This window comes from Pyrus communis, chromosome 14, assembly GCF_041283825.1.
Source record: "Pyrus communis isolate YQ-2024b chromosome 14, ASM4128382v1, whole genome shotgun sequence".
NCBI classification, from domain to species: Eukaryota; Viridiplantae; Streptophyta; class Magnoliopsida; order Rosales; family Rosaceae; genus Pyrus; species Pyrus communis.
The window spans coordinates 8,677,051-8,703,173 of record NC_142578.1 but is presented as its reverse complement, the minus strand read 5'-3'; the positions used below and the strand labels follow the sequence as shown (position 1 = coordinate 8,703,173).

General features: G+C 35.5%; 3 protein-coding genes, 1 non-coding gene and 1 pseudogene across 4 annotated transcripts; 3 read left to right on the top strand and 2 right to left on the bottom strand.

Annotated features, from left to right (window-relative positions):
• Window positions 1–2,827: 2,827 nt before the first annotated feature.
• Window positions 2,828–7,834, top strand: LOC137712970 (cellulose synthase-like protein G3). Its single transcript, XM_088683848.1, has 7 exons — window positions 2,828–3,596; window positions 5,176–5,325; window positions 5,555–5,680; window positions 5,794–6,237; window positions 6,460–6,804; window positions 7,040–7,630; window positions 7,668–7,834. Exons 1-6 carry the CDS (start codon window positions 3,006–3,008, stop codon window positions 7,589–7,591), a joined length of 2,208 nt encoding a protein of 735 aa, XP_088539974.1. The 5' UTR covers window positions 2,828–3,005; the 3' UTR covers window positions 7,592–7,630; window positions 7,668–7,834.
• Window positions 7,835–9,782: 1,948 nt separating this feature from the next.
• LOC137714001 (cellulose synthase-like protein G3) lies at window positions 9,783–14,545 on the top strand. The gene is made up of 6 exons (XM_088683849.1): window positions 9,783–10,582; window positions 11,405–11,554; window positions 11,978–12,103; window positions 12,216–12,650; window positions 12,760–13,107; window positions 13,970–14,545. Exons 1-6 carry the CDS (start codon window positions 9,998–10,000, stop codon window positions 14,519–14,521), a joined length of 2,196 nt encoding a protein of 731 aa, XP_088539975.1. The 5' UTR covers window positions 9,783–9,997; the 3' UTR covers window positions 14,522–14,545.
• Window positions 14,546–15,696: 1,151 nt separating this feature from the next.
• On the top strand, window positions 15,697–15,778 carry TRNAS-UGA (transfer RNA serine (anticodon UGA)). The gene has a single exon. It is a non-coding gene; the product is annotated as a tRNA-Ser (tRNA).
• Window positions 15,779–16,079: 301 nt separating this feature from the next.
• LOC137712016 (putative E3 ubiquitin-protein ligase RHA4A) lies at window positions 16,080–18,614 on the bottom strand. Its single transcript, XM_068451167.2, has 3 exons — window positions 18,264–18,614; window positions 17,808–17,893; window positions 16,080–16,820 (listed from the first exon to the last, which is right to left on the bottom strand). Exons 1-3 carry the CDS (start codon window positions 18,510–18,512, stop codon window positions 16,355–16,357), a joined length of 801 nt encoding a protein of 266 aa, XP_068307268.2. The 5' UTR covers window positions 18,513–18,614; the 3' UTR covers window positions 16,080–16,354.
• Window positions 18,615–24,478: 5,864 nt separating this feature from the next.
• LOC137712281 (protein FAR1-RELATED SEQUENCE 5-like) lies at window positions 24,479–25,699 on the bottom strand (annotated as a pseudogene).
• Window positions 25,700–26,123: the final 424 nt, after the last annotated feature.

Below are 26,123 nucleotides of genomic sequence, written 5' to 3'. Positions count from 1 at the left end.
ACTAGTGACCTTAGTTTGAATCTGGCCATCGCTCACTCATCCGTTTCAACACATGAGGTTATTCTAGATTACGGTGATGTTTCAGATGAAATATGCTGACCTTCTGAGAATCGTGAGATTTCGGTCCACTACACAGTATTGGATGAGGTTTGGAATAGGAATGAGATGATCGTCGACGATGCATTCTCGTACTCAGTAGCTACTGACATCATGCTTAGCGATGACATTGAACCACGTTCCGTCGATGAATGACGCCGTAGAACCGATTGGTCAAACTGGAAACAAGCAATCCAGGTCGAATTCGATTCGTTTGCGAAACGGTAAGTGTTTAGACCTATCATTCCTACACCACCACACGTGAAGCCTGTTGACTACAAGTGGGTTTTCGTGAGGAAGCGTAATGAGAAGAATGAAATAGTGCGATACAAAGCACGCCTCATAACGTAAGGCTTCTCTCAGCGCCCTGGGATTGATTATGAGGAGATGTATTCCCCCGTAATGGACGTTATAACATTCCACTACCTAATCAATTTGGTAGTTTCCAAAAAACTGAATATGCAGCTTATGGACGTGGTAACCGCATATCTCTATAGGGATCTAGATACGAAAATCTACATGAAAGTTCCAGAAGGACTTCCATTGACTGGTTCAAATAGTTCTAAACCACGGAACATTCTCTCAATTAGGTTGAGGAGGTCACTCTACGGGTTAAAACAATCTAGGCGGATGTGGTATAACTGTTTGAGTGAATATTTGACAAGTCAGGGTTATATAAACAATGAACTATGCCCATGCGTGTTCATAAAGAAGTCACATTCCGGATTTGCAATCATTGTAGTTTATGTCGATGACATGAACCTCATTGGGACTCCCAAAGAGCCTAAGGAAATTGCTGCACACTTGAAATTGGAATTTGAGATGAAGGATCTTGGGAAAACTCGATATTGTCTCAGCTTGGAGATCAAGCATTGTTCGGATAGAATCTTGGTACATCAATCGAACTACACCCAAAAGGTGTTGCGCAGTTTTAATGAGGATAAAGTGAAGCCTTCGAGTACACCCATGGTCGTTCGAACTCTAGATGCTAAACGAGATTCCTTCCGTCCAAATGACGATGAGGAAGAGATTTTGGAACCCGAAGTTCCTTACCTGAGTGCAATTGGGGCTTTATTGTACTTGGCTCAATGCACTAAACCTGACATCTCTTTCGTTGTGAATCTATTGGCTAGATACAGCAATGCGCTCACACGCAGACACTGGAATGGTGTTAAAGACATTTTCCGCTACCTCAAGGGTACAACGGATTTGGGCTTGTTCTATACCCGCAAATCTTTGAGTGTTGCCGCCCCTTATGGTCCTCAGATTGATTCTTGCCTTGTTGATTACGCAGATGCTGGATATCTATCTGACCCACATAGAGCACGTTCTCAAACGGGTTATGTCTTTACCGTTAGAGACACCACTAATCTTGGAAGACTACCAAGCAAACGCTAGTTGCGACTTCGTCTAAACCATGCTGAATTCTCGCCCTGCATAAAGCATCGCGTGAGTGTTTTTGGCTGAGAGAAGTTATGGGACATATTCGAAGCACTAGTGGTCTTACATCAGTCGTTGACCTTCCTACAACGATCTTTGAAGACAATGCAGCATGTATCGAGCAGCTGAAGAAGGGATACATCAAGGGAGACAACACCAAGCACATAGCGTTAAAGTTCTTTTACTCACACCACCAGCAGCAGCATCAGAACATTGAAGTCAAGCAAATTTGTTCCCAAGACAACTTGGCCAATCTCTTTACCAAGTCATTGCCCAAGTCTACATTTTAGAACCTTGTCCTAGGAATCAGTATGCATAAATTATCTGAGTTGAATCACTTGTAGTTCTCTTATTTAGAAGTTATGTCTAACTCAGGGAGAGTATCTTTAAGCATACTCACATGATCTTAATGTACTCTTTTTCCCTACAATTAGGAGCATTTTTCCCACTGAATTTTTGCTACCTAACTAGGTTTTAATGAGGCACCCATCCTGGGATGATCATACTCCGTTGAGTTCACTACCTTCGTCCAGTTTGACGAGTGTTTTAGACATTATGCATATTTTCTTACTTTTCTCCTTAGTCTATGGGTTTTGCCTATCTTGGATTTTACCATAGCAAGGTTTTTGTGAGTTTTTACAAATGCATATTTCAAAGTAAATTTGAGACTCACGATCACCCATTGTGCTGATGACTTCATCAACTATTCTACTTTATCTGCTGAAGATCTGATGCGATGGTTTGTTGAGTATTTACACACTCAAGGGGGAGTGTTGCAGTCATATTTAGAATAGGAATGTGATTGTGTAAATCCTAGGGAATCTGGGAAAGTATTATATATTCCTATTAGGATTAGATTACCTATTGAATGTTGTAATCCTAAAGGAAAAGGTTTTACCCTTTCAACTACTATAAATAAAAGCACAATGGAGTGAATCAAACACACCTCACAATTAAATCAATCTCTCTTTTTCCTAACGCTTGCCGCACCCTTCTCTCTCTCTAACCCTAGATCACTCAATCAAATAGGCCTACAACAAAAAATATTTTATTATTGAAATAATTAATAATGTTATTAATACCCAAGAACCTTGATCAAAAATTGAAAAGGAATAGGATTTTAATCAATGGAGTAGCAAAAGCAATGATGAGAACCTAATTTCTCCTTATTAATTTAAGGAAAGAAAGAACTAGTCGGTTGATAGAGAAATGCTTTATCTATATCTATTTATTGGTTTGGACAACAATAAGTCCCAACAGTAATACAAGTATGCAGTAGATAGAGATTGGCAGATTACCATTTACCAAGCACCAAAAAAACAACAAAATCTTTATTTACGTGCCAAAGACTAAAAACCTTAATCATTTATAGGAAACCCTATTCCCATAAATTTAATGCCATGCCTATAACCTAAGAGTTCCAAAATACAGGGAAAGCTCAAACTCAAAGAGTTTCCACTTGCACCACCATGCCCACCACCACCCATGATGGGCTCCCACCACTTCACACCTACAAGCCCTCTCTTCGAACTACCACGAACCGTGTATTCGTGGTGGTTCACTTTAGTGCCATCTTAGCCCTGCTCTATCGCCATACACTCTCCCTCCTCCACTCCACAACCCTTACGTCTTTCTTCATCACCCTCACCTTCCTCATCTCCGACACTCTTCTTGCTTTCATGTACACCACTACACAATCTTTGCGCATGAAACCAATTTATCGCACTGAATTCCCCGAAAACCTGAAAAGGGTTGTTGAAGAACCTGATTTTCCTGCTTTGGACGTGTTCATATGCACAGCTGATCCCTACAAGGAGCCACCAATGAACGTGGTGAACACAGCCTTATCGGTCATGGCTTATGACTATCCAACCGAGAAGGTATCAGTGTATGTTTCAGACGATGGCGGCTCAGCTCTGACTCTCTTTGCTTTCATGGAGGCTGCCAAATTTGCAAGCCACTGGCTACCTTTCTGCAGGAACAACAACATAGTGGAACGCTGCCCGGAAGCTTATTTTGAAACGGATCATTCTCGGTTTCCTGAAGCCGAGAAGATAAAGGTAAAAAAAATTCTAGTGATATATATCAATTTTCCGAAACTATTAGCTAAAAGTATGTTCAGCTACAGTTCATACATACATACATACATACACACACACACACACACACGTGACAATATTCTTTTAAGTTATAATGTTTAATTTCTAATCATCCCTAGACCATATATAGTGTCAGGGATGATAACTTTGGATGGGACTTTCTAGATTCAAAAACATATATCATTGTTAAAAATGCACTCCAAGGATACTAATGAACCATGCACTTAAAGATTACTAAGTTACTACTCAAGCACTATAAATATACTAAACTTGACCAAAAAATGTACCACAAAAAGACTACACAAAAAACTTTCAAAGTAATGCCTTTTATGAGACCTTGAAAGTTGTCGTTTTAAAGTTCTCGCTAATGTGTTGCATCTAGTTATTTATTAACTTTCTCCATAAATTTGCAACACATTGATTTCTTCAAAATTTAATTTAAATTTGATTTTAACTACTTATCCAAACATAGCATAGGTAACTTTGAAGAAGAATCGAGCCTTTTCCTAAATTAAAAGGAGTGCTTCGAAAGCCTATAGAAACCCAACACATTACGTACCCATCTATATACTCAGCAGGATAGCGACGAGGGATAATATGTATTTATAAGGCATATAGGGACAAAGACAGGAAAAAGAAAAAAGGGTGGGGCATGTATTGTATAATAATTCTCCCTTTGCGATTCTCATCATGCGTATCAATCTCCTTAATTTTTGTTTATGTGAGCTATCGGTAAAGAAAATAAAACACGCATCAGCTAGGGACGAAGTCAGAAATTTAACTAAGAGGGGACAGCTTAAAAAATTTGAGCTCCTTTTTTGGATAAATAAAGCTAATTCTTTTACAAATGCTGAAAAAATTAATTACAAAATGCCTAATTTTATTACTCTATTGTCTAATTTTGTCTTTAATTGTTGACAATCTAATGCTCATTTGTACTAATTAACCAAATACATGCAACTCAACAAGATTTAGACATTAATGTGTAAGAAAAATATACAAGACGGAGGGGCATTTAAAAATTAAAAGAGGATTTTCACTATTTTAATATGATTAATTGAATAATCTGCAAAGTAAAAAAAAAAAAAAAAAAAAAAAAAAAGAATGATTAATTGAATAATTTGTAATGAAAAAAAAAAGAGATGAGAGGGGGCATGTGCCCCTACTGGGCCTTACCTCCCTCCATCCATGGCCTCAGCTAATATGGAGAAAATACTTGTTTGTCACCTTTGTTCCCTTTCCCTTTCATGCATAAACAACCAACATCGTTTACACGGGCAATGTAGAGTTCAAGATTACTCAGCCTTTTTTTTTTGGTATACTAAACCACTTACCTGTCTTATTTTTTTATATTGATTTGACATTTGTATTTAAATTATAAATTCAAGTGAGAAAATAGAACAGGTGAGTACACATATCAATACTTTTTTTTTTCCGGTTTGTGTAAATGGGTTTACTTTATGGATCGAAATTATCAATCCCACCACAATAAGAGCTAATTAATTAAGTAATTACATGTTCTTCTGAATCATGGCACAAGATTATGTACCAAGGCATGAAAGTGAAGGTAAACAATGTAATGGAGAGAGGCAAAGTCGACCAGGAATATCTAACTGGAGAACGGGAAATTCAAGCTTTTAGCAAATGGACAGATGGATTTACACGGCAAGATCATCCTGCTGTCATTCAGGTGTTTTTCTCGTTCAAGTGATATAGCACTTTGTCCTCGTGATTAGAACATGCATGATCATAAGATAGCTGTTTTTAACTGAAACTTATCACGCAATTAACAATCTTGCAAGTAACCGTTTATGCTGCTAACATAAAACGTCGAATTGCGTCCTCACGTTAGATACTGAAGTGCATAACTTATGAGCAACCAAATATTCATGCATATGAATGTTGTGAATTATGAGCAGGTTCTTTTGGACAATAGCGAAGACAGAGACATCACAGGCCATCTGATGTCAAACCTAATTTACGTCTCTAGAGAAAAAAGCAGAACATCACCCCACCATTTCAAAGCTGGTGCACTTAATGCCCTTGTAAGCTCAAAACCCTAGATAGTTTTCTCATTAATCATCTTTTTATTAATTAATTTTCTACATTAATAAACAAATTAACTAATTTGTTTATCTTTTGATGTTGTGTTACAAAGCTACGAGTTTCAGCTACCATGACCAATGCTCCAATAGTTTTAACCCTAGACTGTGATATGTACTCCAATAATCCCGATACGCCACTTCGTGCTCTATGTTACCTATCAGACCCTAAGCTTCGATCAAAAGTAGGGTATGTCCAATTCCCTCAACGTTTTCAAGGAATCAACAAGACTGACATATATGCAAGTGAGTTCAGGCATCTGTTCATTATCAACCCATGGGGATTCGATGGGCTATTAGGACCAAATTATGTAGGAACCGGATGCTTTTTCTCCCGACGAGCATTCTTCGGAGGGCCATCAGAGCTTTTACCACCAGAAATTCCCCAACTACACCCTAACAATGTAGTTGACAAGCCCCTTCAGAATCCAGAGGTTTTGGAATTGGCAAACCATGTTGCATCTTTCAACTATGAGAACAATACCACTTGGGGATATAAGGTATGTAAATAAGCTAATTAGTGTTATGTATCTTCTAATCAGGGAACCGTTGTTCACACTTCAAAAAAATCATCCTACGTTCCTTGTAGTTAGCTCGATCATTCAACAGTGCAACATGATCTTTCAGGAGCGTGATTAACAACTCCCATTTTTCTTAAAAATCAATGACATTATGATAGTGTAATTTGAAACCTAATAGATGAAATTGGTTAAATTGTGTAGATGGGAGTAAGATATGGCTCACTCGTGGAGGACTACTTCACGGGTTATATCTTGCTTTGCGAGGGATGGAATGCCATATTTTGCAATCCAGAGAGGGCAGCATTTTTGGGGGATGCCCCGATCAACCTTCTTGATGCGTTGAATCAAAGCAAGAGATGGGCCGTAGGCCTCCTTGAGGTAGCTTTATCAAAATATAGTCCAATCACATACGGTGTTCGGGCCATGGGTCCTCTGATGGGCCTTGGTTTCGCCTATGCTTTTTGGGCCTTTTGGGCCATTCCCATCACCACATATGCCTTCGTTCCGCAGCTAGCGCTCCTCAATGGGATCACCCTATTTCCAAAGGTAATGCACACTCACCCTTTACTAGTTTGTTTTCTTGAAAAAATTGTACAATATTCTATTGTCAGACTTATTTTGTTTTAACCTTTTGACTTCATACCACACATTTAAATAGAACTATACATAATTCATTCAAATTGATATAATGACAATATTTCGGGTCTGATCTTGTGCAAGTGTGCCTGGTCAAACAAGACGTGCTACACTTTTGAAACTAAGATTTAAGTACTTATTGCAGGTTTCGGATCCATGGTTTCTCTTATATGTGTTTGTTGTCCTTGGAGCCTATGGTGAAGAACTCGTTGATTTTGTATTATCTGGAGGAACATTCCTTAAGTGGTGGAATAACCAGAGAATGTGGATGATTAGGGGACTCTCAAGCTTCGCGTTTGGATTCGTTGAGTACTTTCTCAAGTCCTTAGGCATTTCCACACATGGGTTTAATGTGACCAGCAAAGTCCTTGATGAGGACCAAAGCAAAAGATATGAACAAGGCATGATGGAGTTTGGAGTCTCATCTCCCTTCTTTGTGCCACTTACAGTGGCTGCCATTGTCAACCTGGCTGCCTTTGCTTGGGGCCATGTAGAGATTTTTCGAGGCAACGGTAGCTTGGAAGGATTGTTTGTGCAAATGTTTATAGCTGGATTTGGCATAGTGAATTGCATACCAATTTATGAAGCCATGATCAATAGGAATGATAAGGGAAAAATTCTTACAAAAACTAGTCTGGTTTCAACAATTCTAGCATTTGCTCTCTACGCATTGGCTTTTGTCACTGTGAGGAACTGATGATGATCAACACCCTCAAAAGTGTATTTAGCCTTAGGGGTCTAAGGCAGCTTTGTGCTCTCTCTGCCCCACAGATTTCTTAGTGTTCTACTATCTACTCCACCAATCTTCTTTTGCAATTTGCAAAATAAAATTTGTATTTTGGACCACTTTCCGTCCATTGTGTTAGGTTTCCTTTAAATAGGCCTTTTGAGAAGTTTCTACATTTATAAAATCAATAAAGTCTTTAATGCATTGTTCAAAGTTTATGGTCAATGTATTATATATTAGACTAATATTTTATCAGACATGATGAAAAACTTATATTAACGCACGATGAATTTGATATACACATTTTATAATAGTCCGATAGTTTAATAGACATTTTTATTTGCATCTTGCTAAGATGACATGGGCTGAACATTTTTATTTCCATTTTCCAAAATTCCAAGGTCAGTGATTCATGTGCAGTGTTGCAAGTTGTATAGGAGAGATTTTTCAATGTGACTGGTATACGGAGTGGTACACCACATGTTACTATGCAAATAGTGGGATATGTGTGCTAAAAAGTGAATACCTTAAAAAATAAAATTTCACACCACTCCTATTGAAATACGTGGTGTACCACTTGTGTTCCCATCATAATTAAAAACTTCTCGTTGTGCAGGGCCTTCCACCAACACCCTCATGATTAAATAATAAAACTATGGCCAAGTTGGAGGGAGTGACGTGAGAACACGCACTCACGAAATCAGACCCTATCTTTCTTTAAATAATGAAGACTTTAACGAAAAGCTCCCGATACTGTTCATTTTAACAAAAAATCATATTTTTTGCACTAAAAATCAATCCTGGTACTATTTACTTTACCCTTTATTTTGTCCTTATCGTTAAAATTCAAAATTTTCAAATCTTTTTTTATTAGTTTTCCTTTAAATAATTTATCTATGATGAGAATTATACACCTAAAACTTAATGGTCCAATCGGATTTACATACATCCATTGGGAAATGTCGCCCACGATTGCAAAGCAGATTTTGATTATTCTATTACTTTTGTTACTGAAAAAGAAACCATAAATATTATATTTTATGGGGTGCACTCAGAGTTTCCAATGTAGTTGTGATGTAGTTTTAACAAAGCGTTTATGTTATAATGTATTTATTAGGGCCAATTTCTTTCGTGGTTTTTGTGGTGGTATTTTATTTTTAAAGGAGTTTTAACGAAAAACTCATGATACTATTCATTTTAACGAAAAACTACATTTTTACACTAAAAAGTCAATTTTTGTACTATTCACTTTACCCTTTATTTTGTCCTTATCGTTAAAACTCAAAGTTTTCAAGCCCTTTTCATTAGTTTTCCTTATTTTTAATGTGATTTTTGTAGTGAAAAAATTATTAGTTAAATGTTTATGGTGAACTTCGTTAATAATTGCAGTGCGAATCAAAATTTCTATTAGTATTTCATTAAAAACGTGGTTAAAATCATCATTTCAAACAATTCTCTTAACTAAGAAGCCGAGCAAATTATATGTGTTTGAAATCCCATTTCTCAATGATCATATGTACGCCTCTCACGAAATCTTTCCTCCTTTTCTTCAATTACATCTGAAAACGACTTATAAACCTTATTATGACCGTCCCTCATTGGTCGTCTACGAATTCCATTATCATCAATCATTGTCCCAAGAAAGCACTCCGATGCACATAGATGATCATTGAGAAATGGGAAGTTATTAGAGAACTCATACGATAGATGATTTAGGCTTATGAGTTGTGTCAATTGTTTAAAATGACAATTTTAACCATGTTTTTAAACGGAATACTAACATAAGTTTTGATTTGGACTTTTAATTGCTAACGGAGTTCACCACAAGTATTTACTTAACAATAGTTTCACTACAGGAGTCACATTAAAAATAAGGCTACAAGGACCACCAAAAAAATTTGACCTTTAATTAATTTTCAATTATAAAATATTAACTTTATCATATGCATGTCATTCAAGTTGCAGTGCGGTAATACATAACATTTTAAAAAATTATTGTTATGAAAAAAAATATAAAAATAAATTGTATCAAGTTTATCATATACCATTATTATAATTTTGTCGTCCACCACTATTATAATACATTGAATCTGTTTTTACGATGATACTTATAAGTTCATCAATTTGAAAAATGAGAAAATCAAGTCGAATTCTAGTCTTTCTTTACCACTTAAACCACACGTCCCGAAGAATGATATTTATTTATTACTTTTTTTGTCTTGCCAAAACAATAATTCATATGCTTCACTAGCATAAAATTGGAATTTGGAATATGCATGTACCGTGAAATGCTTTTTTGATATATTCAGATCGATCTGGTATAAACCCTATAACTAAAACTCCTTCCCATGCGTGTGACATAGCAGCAAGCACACCATGACCACCACTCATGACGACCTCCCACTTCACACGTCCAAGCCTTCTCGTCAAACCACCGCAAATCGCTTATTCGCGGTGGTTCGTTCGTGTGCCATCTTAACCCTTCTCTATCACCATTCACTCTCTCTCATCAACTCCACAACCGCAACATCTTTCTTCATTACCCTCACCTTCCTTGTCTCCGACTCTATTCTTGCTTTCATGTTCACCACCACACAATCTTTACGAATGCGACCGATATACCGTGACGAATTCCCTGAAAACATGAAAAGGGTTGTACAAGAATTGGATGTTCCTGCATTGGACGTGTTCATATGCACTGCCGATCCGTACAAGGAGCCACCAATGAACGTGGTCAACACGGCCTTGTCGGTCATGGCTTATGATTACCCGACAGAGAAGCTTTCGGTGTATGTTTCAGATGACGGGGGCTCGGCGCTGACTCTTTTTTCTTTCATGGAGGCTGCCAAGTTTGCAAGCCACTGGTTGCCTTTTTGCAGGAAGAACAAGATTGTGGAGTGCAACCCAGAAGCTTATTTTGCTACCGATCATTCTCGGTTTTATGAGGCTGAGAAGATCAAGGTACGTAATAGCCAGTATATATGTTAATAAGTGTTATTTTACCAGATTTATGTTTGTCAAATATACGTATGCTTATGATTAGGATATCATATTTTCCAAAACAGTTGGTAGGAGAACAGTTACGCTGTCAAAACTTACTTATCATGAAATTAATACTACATATGCTAGGAACCTCTTTCTGGTGGCTGCACCGGCATACCACTAAGGTCGGCCTTGAAATGTATGTAGATATTAATATGTATAACAAAATAATGTGTAATACGAGACTTAGATGTTCTATTGATTCTTGTAATTTTCTGGTTTTCGGTGAGCTTGCTTTTGAAGAAGTGCTTGAAGTTTGCTTATTGTTTTGTAATTGGTCATATTTAATTGTAATTCATTTTAAATCGAGTTTGCAAAGACCATTTGGGGCTAAACTTTTCATGAATGTTTCTATGTAATGTCTTTTATTTAATGAATGAAACATCGTATCTTCTAACTCAAGTGAAAACATTCTAAATAATACTAACATAGTCATTGCTTGACTATTCTTTTATTTATGCAAATCACAGTTTTTTCATACAAATAAGTAACTAATTAAAAATCAAAAATAAAAAAATTCATACACATGTGAAATTGTAAATGATATAAATATAAAAATGTCTACTTGTCAGAAAAAAAAGGAGCCAAAGTTTCTTTTGGAATAATGACAAATTGATCAACACCATTTTATATTTAGTGCTTTTTTTTTTTTTTTTTTTTGGTTTAGATCAATGAGATTAATTTATAAAGCAACTGCCAATACTGGCTTATATAAATTACATGTTCTGAATCATGGCACAGGATGTGTACCAAGGCGTGAAAGTAAGGATAAACAATGTAATTGAGATCGGCACGGTTGGTCCTGAACATATAACGGGAGAGCGGGAAATTCAAGCTTTTAGCAAATGGACGGATAAATTTACCAAACTAGATCATCCCACAGTTATCCAAGTATTTTCTAACTCGAGTGAAAGCATTTTTACGACCTGGAAAGAATACTTTAATTCTTCATCTCCCCTCCTGTGAATTATTAAAAACAAAAGGGTTACCTCAAAAGCAACAGTAATTATTCTATTTGGCACAGTTATTTACTTTCTGAGGAGTCATGCCCCCAACATCTTCTAGCCAAAAGAAAATTACAATTATGTTATATTTTTAGTAGACAATTTGCTAAGACGTATCATTCATCTGATTCCAACATATTGAGTTTGTAGTTATTTATATAATGCTTATTTAGAGCAACATGCATTGAAATTCAATTTTTATATCACTTTGCTCCCTAACGTATAAGTCCATTAATAAAATTGTTAAAAGTTTGTATGGCACAAATGGAACCCATTAGTGCTGAGATGTGTGTCTCAATACCATAAGCAGGTTGTTTTGGACAATAGCAAAGACAAAGACGTCTCAGACCATTTGATGCCAAACCTAATATACGTCTCTAGAGAAAAAAGAAGGACGTCACTCCATCATTTTAAAGCTGGTGCGCTTAATGCCCTCGTAAGCTTTCATATCTATACATAATTTTCTCATAAAACCATCTCTTTACGATTAACTTTCTTCACTAACTGATTAACCATTTCACTTGTGTCTTTTGTTGGTGTTAACAAAGCTTCGAGTTTCAGCTACCATGACCAACGCTCCAATAATATTAACCCTAGGCTGTGATACCTACTCCAACGACTCACAAACGCCTCATCGTGCATTATGTTACTTATCATCAGATCACAAACTGGGGTTTGTGCAGTTTCCTCAACATTTTCATGGAATCAACAAGAACGACATATATGCATGCGAACACAAGTGTTTGTATAAAATTAACCCAGTAGGAATGGATGGGCTACTGGGACCAAATTATTTTGGGACTGGGAGCTTTTTCTCTAGACGAGCATTCTTTGGAGAACCATCACATCTTCTACCTCCTGAAATCCCTCAACTTTGCCCAACCAATGTAGTGAGCAATCCCATTCAGTCTCCAGAGGTTACGGAGTTGGCACACCGTGTTGCTGCTTGCAGTTATGAGATTAGTACCAATTGGGGCTCGAAGGTACGTTAATTAGGGCAGCTTTCAGATTTATTTTAGAAGGTAAGTTCTTTAGTAGTGTTTGACAAAAAAACTTAAAAATGCTTCTTGTTTTTGTGTAAATATTGTGTAGATTGGTGTGAGATATGGTTCACTAGTGGAAGATTTTTTCACGGGTTATCGTATGCATTGTGAGGGATGGAAGTCGATATTCTGCCATCCAACTAGGCCAGCATTTTATGGGGATGCCCCAATGAACCTTATTGATGTCTTGAACCAAAACAGGCGATGGGCAATAGGCGACCTTGAGGTGGCTTTCTCTAAGTATAGTCCAATTACATATGGAACTTGTGTCATGGGTCCTTTGATGGGCTTGTCTTATGCTCACTACGCATTTTGGCCGATTTGGTCTATCCCCATCGCCACATATGCTTTTCTACCCCAGCTAGCTCTTTTCAACGGACTAACTACATTTCCTAAGGTAATTAATGTATATTCACCCTTTGCAATTTGTTTTTCTAGATAACGAGCAAGGTTCTAAAGAGATACTATGCGCTAGTCAGGCGGTGGTCTGAGGCCTAGTATCTAGGCGGCTAGATGGGCGCCTAGACGGAATTTGCGGAAATCTATTATATTTCGTGTAAATAAGTGTCTATTTATACTTAAAATATATATAATTTCATCATAAACTACAAAATAAAATGACATATATATATATAATTTCATCACAAACTACAAAATAGAATGACATATATATTATGAAGTATTGGCATAATGAAAACATAGGGAACAAGCATATAATGTGTGTTCATTTAAATATTCAACAAGTCTCTACCATTTATTTTAAAAAAAATGCAAATTGAAAGCTATCTATTTTCTGTCTAAGTGAGTTGCAACCTAGTCGGTGCCTACGCAGGTCTAGGCGGGTACCTAGGCGGTCTAGGCGGGTGCCTTAGCAGGTCTAGGCGCCCTTAATTTTCAAATGCCTAGGCAATAATCGAGGCTTTGGCCAGCCGCCTAGCACCTACGCGGCGCTAGGCGGGGATTTTTAGAACAGTGATAACGAGTAAACTCATTTTATTATCAGATAGTTTGACATATTATATATAGTTCAAAATTTCAATGTATTCCATGTTCAAAACATTCTGACAATGTATTATGAACATGTGGCAATCATTTCGGTTTTTACAAAATGTGCTACAACAATTCATGATTTTTTTCAAAAAAATGTTACTCTTGCCACTTTTTTCATACCTCATTCTCCAACATATAAATGTGGTATGAAAAATGTGATAAGTATAACATTACTCTGATTTTTTAAAGATTGAAGTAGCTCAATGCAGGTTTCAGAGCCATGGTTTCTCCTATATGTGTTTCTTTTCCTCGGAGCCTACATTCAAGATCTCCTAGATTTTGTGTTAGCTGGTGGAACGGTCCAAACGTGGTGGAATGACCAAAGGATGTGGTTGATTAGGGGACTCTCAAGCTTCTTGTTTGGAACCATTGAGTTCTTTCTCAAATCCCTTGGCATTGCCTCACATGGATTTAATATGACAAGTAAAGTCCTCGATGATGACCAAAGCAAACGATATGAACAAGGCACCATTGAGTTCGAAGTTCCGTCGGCAATGTTTGTGCCGCTAACAATAGCGGCCATTGTTAACTTGGCCGCCTTTGCTTGGGGCAATGTGGAGGTTTTCAGAGGCAAGTGTAGCATAAAGGGAGTGTTTGTGCAGATTTTTATAGCTGGCTTTGGCACAGTGAACTCAAAACCAATATATGAAGCCATAATCAGTAGGAAAGATAAAGGAAGAATTCCTAAAAAAACTGCCGTAGTTTCAACGTCTCTAGCATTTGCTCTATTTGCAGCAGCTCATGTAACTCTAAGGAACTGAATATGCAAAATTTATAGCCTTAGAAATTGGTCTCAAATAGTCAAATTTATGCAGAAGTGCATAGTATTTAATGTCTTTGTTATTCATCTTAGTGAATTGACATTTTTCTTTGACCGACCCTCTCCCCAGCCTCATGGTTGAGTGCGCTTGCACGACAAATCATGGTCTTGGGTTCGACGGTTGGTGCTCTGCTCCTGCCCCCTAAACAACAACCCAAAATTTGACAAAAATAAAAAAAAAGAATTGACATTTTTCTTTTCTCGTGGCAAGATTTATTGCTTATGCAAAGTTCACAGTGAATTATGCTAAAGATTTGCACACTACTAATCTTAATCATAATTTTTCATTATTCAAAAGCAATAAAAAAAAAATTAAAGATTTGTACACTACTTATCATACTCATAATTTAAGGCCATTGCTAATACAATGTGAACTATGTTTGTACTGGATTTGAGTCGTCTTTTTGACATATTTGCCTTGAGACTTTTAGTTCTACGAAGTTTTTATGTCTTGTCTTTGTGACATATCTACCTCAAGACCTCTAGTTCTAGTAGTGTGGTTTGTGTGGTAGCCATCTAAGCATTTAAAATCATTTGCGTTTTTGTGCGAATTATCTTCAAATCAATAAATTGGTTACTGGAAAATATCTACCCATTTGGTACCTATTGTAATTGGGGTTGCTCTTCGTAATAAAACTTTATCGCTTCTTTCCAAAATAAAAAAATTGTTTAGGTTGACTAGTTCACTTGAATCGGAATAAAAAACAATATGAATGTTGGTATGTTCACGTTCTATAAGACATTAGTATGCTAATTAATAGTGAACTTGAAAATTTAGAAATTATGTGCGTGCATTATGGCTACAAAATATGCATTACTACCCTTCTTTCTGGCGGAATAAGAATACTACCTCCCCTAAAGAATCCATTTTTTTCCAAAATGAAGGGTTAAATTTCTTATTCCGTGTGGACCCCCTTCTATTTTGATTCCTCCATGGTTCGTAAACACATAACTACATTTTAATCGCAGTCAAACTTTTTGTTTAATTCTGATTATAGAGTAGTAAATGTAAACATGTCATAAGCGTGGACTAAATGTAGATGAAGAAGAATGTTGTAGAGTGAAAAGAAATAATTAGAATTATTTACAATTGATTTTTCTCTCTCCGTACAACTTGTCGATATGTCCGAGTGGTTAAGGAGACAGACTTGAAATCTGTTGGGCTTCGCCCGCGCAGGTTCGAACCCTGCTGTCGACGATCATTCTTTTTCCTTTCCAAATTTGTAGTTTAATTTGTGATGCTTTCTCTAAAGAACTGGGTCCGAAAATTCTGCATTTTAATAAATTATCTTCTATACAGCTAACTGACTCTTATATCCAATTGTGATGAAAATTTTAACATCCCCATTGAATGTTTTCTAATTTTTTTGTACAATCAATTAGGAAAATTTCAGATTTCCTTTGCAAATGGTGTGATTTTTCCATTTTTCAATATTGTCACATAGCTCATATTTTTTAAGGCTACCACTACAAAATAAAAATAAAAATTAAAACATGTATGCTCTGAACTTCCACTGCTCCAAATTTCATCGAGACTATTGACAATTAGGTTTATAAACACTTTCATTGAGGTTTAAGAAATATAACTACATTCTCATCTAGCTAACTGCCGTCAAAATTGGAATCTCGCTACGATTCGACTTCTTTCATTCAACACCATCAGAAAGCAATAGTCTCATGAGAATGTGGTTTCTGTCATGCATTCAGCACTCTCATGTGGCAGAAACAGTCTCATATAAGTTTTTCTCGTGTATACGCACATACACTCCTTGTCTCATGAATCATGAGTTTGGATATAGACAATGACTGGTTCTCCCAAATCTTCGTTAGTATAGTGCCCGGGTAACCTCCCAGAGTACCTTAAGTTTGTACTACTTTGATCACTTGATGATGAACCTTCTTCAATCGGTATTGTTACACTAGAAATAGCATTATTGCCCGATTGATACTGTTGTTGCTGATTTTGTTGGTCCAATAATACAATACTCCCTGGACTCTGATGGGAGATTATTATGCTATGGTGCTGCTCTTGTATTACTGGATCGGACACACTAGCAGCTGCAGGTGGTGCGGGACTGTCGAGTTTGGTACTGATGGGAATCACAGAGCATCTGCAAAGTGGGCAAGTTGTGTTGTTATGCAGCCAGTGATGTATACAATCAACATGAAACACGTGATTGCATGATAGCACTTGCAGTAATTCCTCTTCCACTTCGAATTCACTCAAGCAAACGCAGCATCTGTCACAAATAAATTTTAGGGTTTCGTTAGGTGCATGTTTAGCTATAAAACCTAATTAGCCTAACATAAAATCTGGTAATTTCATCAAATTAAAAGGAGCGATAGAAGTACATGATGATAGGTTGAATAAGCTAATAATATTGAGCTGCAGGTGGGGTGTTGTCATTCAATATTCGTTACCTATCAACAAGAATAAAAAGCAATTGCACACACAATTTTATTGAACTTTATTCACGATTTGTCTCCACCTCTAAATATGCCACTTCTCATACATATGCTTTACTATGGAAAAACATTTTCACATCACTAAAAGTGCTTTTAACAATGTTTCGCACCACAAACACTTTCAATTTATCGAAAGTGAACTAATATATGTGTGTGCACCCGTGCACAATTTTGTTAGAAAACATTTAAGTTCCTTTTTTCGAAATCACTTACATTTTTAATTACAATATAGATGTGCTTAAAAAAGAAGTGTAAAAACTACAAGTGCTTTTTTAAAAAGAATGTCTAAAAGGGTGTCTTGAAAAGCACTTTTGAGAAAGATAGTGGTTGCTATGAAAGGTTCTAAACTCACATGTGAAGAGATTCTATTACAACTACCCTTGCAGGCCTTTTTAGGCCATAACCGGTAGCAAGAATAAAACTCCATGATCACTAGATGAGAATTTCAAGGATGTGTCCTTTTCTATTAGAGTTGAGGTAGAAATTTAACTCCTTTTTTATTTTATTTATTTTAGTTTTCTTTTAAATGGTCAAATATCTCAATAGTTGGTTGGCTAATTAGTGCATACTGGCTTTTCAACTTCATGATATGACACCATCTTGGCACATACCACTTGTAGAGCACGATTGATCATGGACCGCATTTGTGTCTCTAATACAAAGACCTATTCAATTTTATACCGGTAGGAGTATGCTACGATGCAAAGTTCGAAGCCTCATTTGTAACTAAAAAAATAACGGTAGAAATAATTTAAACTTACTGTGAATCCTTTTTCCTTTGTTCTTCATCAAATAAAATTGTTTGAAGCTTCTCCTTGAGCTCCCCCTTCAAACCCACCGGACAAGCCTACACATATAATGTAATAACATTTCTAAAGTTGGATATAGAAATAAATGAAGCTGTATGTATATAATCCGACTCTGCAAATTGTATGAATATGTCTTTGTTAATATAATCGTTAATTGCAATGGACATAATATGTATGAACATGATCGCTTCGCTGCTATAGGTCTGCAATTGGAACTCAAAATATATTGAACCATATCACATATAATATTAAATTAATATGTAATCTCTTGCTGTACCTCTAGCCTGCTCTTACCATCACCTTACCCTAACTCACCAATGTTTTGTTAATTTGTATGCATGCATGTATGTTAATGTTATGAGAGAGAGAGAGAGAGAGAGAGAGAGAGAGAGAGAGAGAGAGACTTACAGTGGAAACATGGTATCTGGTAGGTGCAGGTTGAAGATTATAATTACTCCTTGGAAAAACTGGTTGAGATGAAGATAAGAGAGCGGAAGCCCTTCTTTTGAGGTAGAACAAGTAGAAGAGAAGGAAAAGAATGATGGAGAAAAGGATAGGAATCGAGAATATGAAGGCCTGGTAAAGTTTAAGTTGGAGTGCTTGAGGATAAAGGTGAGGATTACTAGTACTGTTCGGTGTTTGAGGAAGACTACCCATCTGATCACCTTCTAAAACCTGGAGAGATTATTTTGCCAGTTAATAATTAGCTCAACATATGTAGGAAAGCAGAAAAGCCCTGTTGATGAGTGTATTTATGGAGAGAAGTTGGTGGGGGATTTATAAGTATGAAAAGTAGAGGCGCTTTATACACACACACACACACACACACACATTATCTTTTATAATACCATATGTGTGAAATGCAAATAATGACATACTCAGTCATTATAACTATTAGTTTTTAGTTTTTATATTTCGTGCTTTAGATATGTGAAATTATATGATGAAAAGGAGAAATACAGAGTAGGGGAAGGATGTATAAAAGATGTTGAAGAAATGTATAAAAAATGGTACACAAAGAGAAACTAAAAACTATTTCAAACTATTTCAAGTTGTTTTCACTTTTAAGAGATTTCTTTTCATTCATTCATTTTTATTTGTTTCCATCCTCCTCTTACCATTCTTCTTCATTCCTCCTTTTTGGTGTATATTTCTCTTTATCTCTAACACAAAAGGTCAAATCATTTATCAAACTGATCCTAAATTTTTATCTTTTACACAAACATCATTGGGTTTATTAATTGGCAGTAACTTTATCACAGTTCTGACATGATTGATAACTTTAGGGTTAACTCACTAATTAGGGTTTGTATTACACCGTTTTAAGTGTCTGCTAAAAACTTAAACACTACAATCTAATAAGAGTTAAACGAGAACTAATCAATGGGTAAATAAGTGTCGATCAATCAGATAAAGGCTTCGAGCTTGCAAGTAGATCATATGTCCTTTTTATTTAGGATATTATTATCAGCACTTTAAAAAGTCATTTTATTTAGAGGGAAAAACATCTCCCTTTATTTTCCATTTTAGATTGGATAAATAGAAGGATTCTTATTTTTTATTTTTATTTATTTTATTTTTTTTGTGAAAATCTTTGGCTTGAGAGAACTCACAAAGGGCGTACATGATAATTGGTTTTAGATTGGGGAAAGGACACATAATACCTTTGTTAATCTTATCAAAGAAATAAAATAAAAAACTAAAGCAATAAGCTTTCTAGAGATCAAATTTACATGATGCTACTGCTATGATAGTATTATATTCCTTCTTTCAATAAACTTCAATGACGGGAAACCGAATGTCTATCAGATTATCACTAAAACATTATAAATTCTTTCAATTCCATGTTTTATAGTAAAAATATTGAATTCAGTTAAAACAGGAAGAAGAAGAAAATTACTGTGTATAATTAGGTGTAAATGTTGCTTTAGGCCAAGATTAGTGCATTCGTCTTGATTAAGCTAGCTGTTGGTCGATCTGGTCGTCCATGGATGGTTGGCAGGTAGATAACCTAACAAACCTATATAAAGCGATAGAGAAATATATATGCAGAGTTAGGCTGTTGTTAGCATGGATGGTGGTTTGTCTCAACTTCAACTGATTGACACACCTCTCTAACTTATAAATATAAATTTTGGTCCGTTGATCATAAATAACGTAAATCCATAATTATATATAATTAGGCCTGCATGTTCACCAAAGGACATCAAGTTTGTTGGTATATGTTAAGATGTACAACATAACATCCCTAGTGTTTCTCCATCTGATTTGGTCTCTCTATGTTTTTTGTTTTTATAGAAGCAATATTAATATATACTCTAACTTATGCTACAACAAAAGGTAAGGGTTTGAACCCAAAACACAGTGCGAAATGCCTTATCTACTACGACAATCCACTGCTTACAAAATTTAAACTATCTATTAACAAAATTCTCTTTGTCAACTAAAAGTGGGTAAAATGACAATTTGGTCTTCTATCACAAAATAAATGATGGACAGTAATGTAATTTCAAACAAACTAATTTTTGCTGAATTTCTTTCTTTCCTTATTCAAATGTCATCATAACATCTCTAATCTTAAATTAAAAAAAAAATTAAATATCTTCTACGTTCTTTCTCTCCCGCTCTCTCTTTCACATTTCTCTCAAACTTCTTTCTTTCGTATATTTTTTTGTTTTAAATTTTTTATATTTATACATATACTGTGTGAGCTTCATTTAGTATTCACAAAGAAAAATGAGGTCTCTTTAGCTAGGTTTAAGGGCTAAACAAATTAAATGAAGAATTTGGCACACATTTAAGGGGTTTGGGACCAATTTACAGTAAAATATGTCATTCAGTTGCTAATTTTTATGAAAGATAGGCAAAGTTAAGTTATTTCCCTTGAAGAGAAACAATTAGAAAATTACATGTCTAAAATCGCAATTGAAACTGCAGGTACAAATGAAGTAGAACTTCGCCCGAGTTACAGGGACAAAAATTTTAATTTAATATATAGTAATATATTATATAAGGAAGAACTTACTTCTTGCAAATGATCACAGAAAGCATTATTTCACTTTCTAAGTTGTTTAGAAGTACTTTATCTCATGACAAGAAAGAAAAAGATGATTTCTCTCTTTCATGCACTACACTGAAGTGAGATTGGTTGCTGTGAACTTTTCATCATTACATAAACACAAAAGAGATTGAGCAATATATAGCACATCACTAAATGATAGAAAACAATAAAAAAAACATGGCAATATAGAAGTAAAATCAGGAAATCATACATCATTGTTACCCAATAATAAACCGTTATGTGAGTAATGATTATTAGTCATTTTTCTTGTAGTGCATAAACTTTGGGGTAACAAAAAGTAAAATCATCACATTTTTTTTAAGCGATAATACTAGAAAGATAAAATTTAGTGATAAAATTTTATAAACTAAATGACATGATAAATTTGTTTAGTTTTCTTAGCATTAGTACATCAAAGGTAGGTAGTTTGTGAATCATCTTGAGGACACACGGCGGCACGTGATTATTTTTAAACATCGCTACTTTGACATTCACGTTTTACATAAAATCTTTCTCTACTCGAATCCTAATTTGGTATTTCTGTACTTTAAAAAAAAAAATTGTTTTTGATATGCTGTAGAATTAATAAGTTGTGAAATGAAGCAGTTTAATGCTTGGTAAATTAGATTTGTAAAAAGTGTTTTGAGTCTAAAATGCAATATCAAAATGTTTGATAAACTTTTATGTAGTAAATACGTATAATGACCAAGACGGACACACTGTTCATCCATATTTTTAATATTTTATTATTTTCTACAAATTCTCCCTCTTTCTATAAGCAAACTTACTCTCTCTCCTCTCCCCCATTTTCTGTGTTTGATTCTTCATACAGACCTACAAGCCTAAAAATCCATCTTTCTTCCCATACAATCCGGGCAAGTCCACGGTGCCAAGACCGAATTCGAATCTGGTCTCGCCAGAAAAGATGATGGTGCTTCTCGGAATGATTTTATTGGCATGGGAGTGAGTGAACGGACGAGAGAACACGATTTCGGGCTCTTCTTCGCCGGATTCGAGATGGGTATTCCTTCTTTGAGCCCCTCCATGAGTTCCCAATCACTGATAAGTTCCGGATCTTCGCGGGGTAGCGACGATCTCATCGCGGCCCCTTTGCTCTCCTCAACGCCGCCAGTGATACGTTGTGGGCCATTTTCGAGGTTCAGGACGCCGCAGGTGCTGGAAGTGAGAGAGACGACGTGATCGATGACGTATTCTCTCTCAGCGATTTATTCAGTTCGACGACGTGGACATGAAGAGTTGGTGCAATCTTCCCCGCCGCATCACCGCTTCAACTCGAAGGATTCCGAAGCAACACACCGAGAAGTAATGGAAGACGACAAAAGCATCTTGGGATGATGTATAAATTATTTAATTGCGTAAGGTCATTTTGAGTATTTAACAGTTTCATTAAGACCATCTTCGATGGTTGGGCTAAAAGTCAAATTTTTTAGCCTGAAAAATTTAGCTTTTAACTTAGAATCAGCTTTTCGGCTCCTACCGTTCCAACCTAAAATTTTAGTCCGGGATTATTAAAGAATGAACATAGGCTTTTTTTTTGTTAAATTAATTTTTTTAAAAAAAAAATAAATATGTAAACAATCGTAAATAAATTTTATGAACATTTTAATATAAAAAAATTTAAATTCCGATAAATATTAGATGGAGTCTACTTCGATTTCTGGGCTAAATTTTGAGGGGAATTTGGCATTGGTTTAGCATTTAGCATTTAGCCCAAAATTTCTCCTTGGTTGGAGTGGGTTTGGGAGAAAATTTTGAAGGATAATTTGGCTTTTAGCTCACCATTGGAGTTAGTCTAAAAGGCCTCAACCAAAATATGTGCAAGCCGGTTTTTCAAAGCTATCTTTTGCTAATTTGGCTATTATCACTAAAAGTTGTGAAAACTGGTACAAATCTTTTTCGAATTCTTTTTGTAAGGATTATGATGATCCTTTAATCGTGTCAGTCATTGTGCAATTAGTTTTCGTCAGGTACCATTTGTATTCAATTTTAAATGAGAATTGTTATTAGCATTCCAAAAATCTCATTTTACACTTCAAACTTTCTATATTTGGAAAGAAAATTATAATTGTAAGGAGTGTAGAATAAGATTTTTGGAATGCCAATAACACTTGCCATAAAAAATTTTAAATGATTTATCACCGTACAATGTACGATAAAGAACACGATTAGTAGATTTTCAAAATCCTTACAAAGATGATCCAAAGAGGATCCTCATTACAAAGACCACTATCAAGCAATTCAATAATTTGGCCACTTTTTCAATTTTTTTTTTTTTTTTTTTTATATGTGGAAAAAAAGATCCTGAGATTTTCAAGTTGGCATCTAAGCACCAAGACTAAATTTTGGACAAAACTAGCAGGAAGCCCTGCTAAACAGCCATTGTGGCTGCTTACCAGTTTGACACCTGTTCATTGTTTTTTTCCTTTCTTAAAAAAGTTATGTAATATTAAAATATCATGTAAAGCACCAAAATAACCTTATGTCGTCGTTCAATCGTCTTCACCCTTTCTTCTCTTTTGTTCACAGACCCCAACTTTGTTTTGTTCCTCTTCTTGGCAAAAGCACATACACGCACCAGTTTTAATTTTCAAGTTTAGGCAAATTTAATTAATGGGTTCTTTTATTTTATTCTTTTTATGCAATGTTAAAAATACTTGTATAAAAGATTAGAATGACTATTTTAGAAAGCAGCTATGCCAATTCAAAGACAAGTACAAGTTATTTTAACTTAAGAGAGTACAATCCAAAAAGAAAATGGCGCAACCTCCACTTCAACTTTCTATACTGCACAAAACTTGCCAAAAACAAAAAGAAATATCTTCCAATTTTTTCTTCATCTTGCACGACGCCAAAATAGTAGGCGGATACTCCACACCTCCAATTTTCTATTTTACAAAAAACCTACAAATGAAAATCCTGCTCAATTTCCATTTTGTTTGGCTCTCTCATCTTGTGAAAAGGCATGGAAATTTGTTGTTGATTCCTACAAACAAAAAGTCAAGCGGCTAAATGTATAATAGGATCAATATTTTCTACACATCTATGTTTGTTTGTTTGTATTATAGTTGTCATATATGTAATACTCACATTAAGTAGTTGGGTGAAAGTGATATTTTGTTGCCAACTTGTAATCTCGTCCAAACTTCCTGAAGTTAAAAATGAAAACCTGGTTCCCTTTGGTATATCATATGAGAGGCAAAAGAAAAAAATGAGAGTTGAAATTAATATATTAGAAAATAAAAACGAGATAAAAGAAGTTGACAAGTTAAAAATTCTTTCAAAGCAAGGTAATACATTGGTGCATTGAATTCCCTGTGTTGCCTGAAAATGTTGTTTTGAACCAGTACCAACATTGACATATCCCTACATTTATGTTTAAAGAGTAAGTTTGAATTCTCAAGCTCAACTCTTATGTCTAGAAATTAAATTTTGATATAACTTTATTAAAATTAAAAGAGTTAAAAGGCCTTACTTGAGGTAAGCTATCAAATATATGAGCCTCATGTCTTACACCCTGGATTGCACTTGTGCAAGTAAATTCCTACATCGCTTGCTGCAACATTTCTACATTTGCTAATAATACAAGACTAGTCTCCATCATCTTGAAATTAGTAAGCAATTCCTGATATCTTTGATCTGCCAACACTACTTTGTGTGCTCTTCATATCTACAGTGAAAGTATACCCCCATACACCAAAGTCCATTTTTCTCACAAGTTAAATATGTCACCAACCAATTGTAGTCTTGAAGGCTATATTTATCAAGCATATTATTTCATGCTAGTAGCCACTCATTTTCATCTTCATAATCATATACACACGTGCTGAAATCATGAGCAAATTCTGTTGATCTGTGAAAAACATGGCTCAAATTCTTGGCTGCATTTTAATAAATGTGCCAAACACATAATCGATGACAAGTTTCAGGAAAGACTTCAAATATTGCCCTTGACATTGCAGCCGATTGATCTGTAAGAATTGTTCTTGGTTGTTTTTCGAACATTGCTAAAAGAAAAGTATTAAATAGCCACTGAAAATAAGTTGTAGTTTTATCATATAACAAAGCTGCACCAAATACTACAGTTTGCTTACAATGATTAACTCCAACAAATGGTGTAAATGGTCGACCATATTCGTTGGTTCGATAAGTGGTATCAAAGCATACAACATCACCAAAGAGATTATAATCACTTACCGAACATGCATCAGCCTAAAATATTTGTTTGTGATCATATCATCATCATCAACTTGCATCGCATGCAAATAGGAGGAGTTTTCATAGTGCATTTTTTGGAAATACTGCAATATAGCACCAACATCTCCCTTTTTCATTTTAATCTTTGGCTTGCTATGTCTATAATTCCTATAATCTTTATCCAAAAATCCAAGATTGTCACGACCTCAAACTTCTATGCTCATTAGTTCCACAATTGCTTTAATAGGTAATCCTGCATTTTCTACATCATCAACGTGTGCTTCTTGAGCCTTAGACATACTTCTATTGATCTTAAGCATATGCTTCATTGGTGTTGCAATCAAATCATGATTATGACCTTCCTCAAACGACACAACCCTAAATTTTCTGTTCTTCTGAAGTAGACAAGTCATATATGCTCGGCAACCAACTCTTTAAATTGGTTGCAAATAAGTTACAACTTAACGCCGTTTGTCTTTTTGTTGATAACCTTCTTTTGAGCAACAATAACTTAATCGTGACACCAAATTCATCTTGTTTTTTGTCTGGTGATGTTTCCGTACATTGAAACCACTTTTTCTACCATAATCTACATAAAACTTAAGGTTAATCTCAGTTTACTACCCTAAAGTTTCGTGGTTTTCAACATTTGGTACATAAAATTTTTTTCATCCTAGAGTCATACCTCTAAGTTTCAATTTTCGAACGGTCTCATCCATCTGTGATGCTAACTGTTAAGTCATCTATTAACTGGTGATGTGGCGCCATGTAGAGAATGACATAGCACCACATGTCGTTAAGGGTCCACGTGGAAATAAAAAAAATTAAAAAAAAACTTAAAAAATTAATAAATTAAAAAAAAGTAGAAATGGGGATAATTGCTTCCTCTGTCCCCGTCCATTTTTCTCTCTTCTGCGGATCTGGGTGTGACGGAGATGCAACTTTGGTGGTTCTGGCGGGTTGTAACGGGTGGTCAGGCAAGCGCGAGCTTG

Excerpts from the sequence above, each read along its gene's own strand:
- LOC137712016 (XM_068451167.2), bottom strand. The coding sequence starts at position 18,512 with ATGGGTAGTCTTCCTCAAACACCGAACAGTACTAGTAATCCTCACCTT. Across the intron at positions 17,894-18,263 it reads CCAGATACCATGTTTCCACT|GCTTGTCCGGTGGGTTTGAA; the intron begins GTAAGTCTCTCT and ends TTATATGTGTAG. Across the intron at positions 16,821-17,807 it reads CAAAGGAAAAAGGATTCACA|ATGCTGCGTTTGCTTGAGTG; the intron begins GTAAGTTTAAAT and ends TATTTGTGACAG.
- LOC137712970 (XM_088683848.1), top strand. The coding sequence starts at position 3,006 with ATGCCCACCACCACCCATGATGGGCTCCCACCACTTCACACCTACAAG. Across the intron at positions 5,326-5,554 it reads ATCATCCTGCTGTCATTCAG|GTTCTTTTGGACAATAGCGA; the intron begins GTGTTTTTCTCG and ends AATTATGAGCAG. Across the intron at positions 6,238-6,459 it reads ATACCACTTGGGGATATAAG|ATGGGAGTAAGATATGGCTC; the intron begins GTATGTAAATAA and ends TAAATTGTGTAG.
- LOC137714001 (XM_088683849.1), top strand. The coding sequence starts at position 9,998 with ATGACCACCACTCATGACGACCTCCCACTTCACACGTCCAAGCCTTCT. Across the intron at positions 12,104-12,215 it reads CTGGTGCGCTTAATGCCCTC|CTTCGAGTTTCAGCTACCAT; the intron begins GTAAGCTTTCAT and ends GTGTTAACAAAG. Across the intron at positions 12,651-12,759 it reads GTACCAATTGGGGCTCGAAG|ATTGGTGTGAGATATGGTTC; the intron begins GTACGTTAATTA and ends AATATTGTGTAG.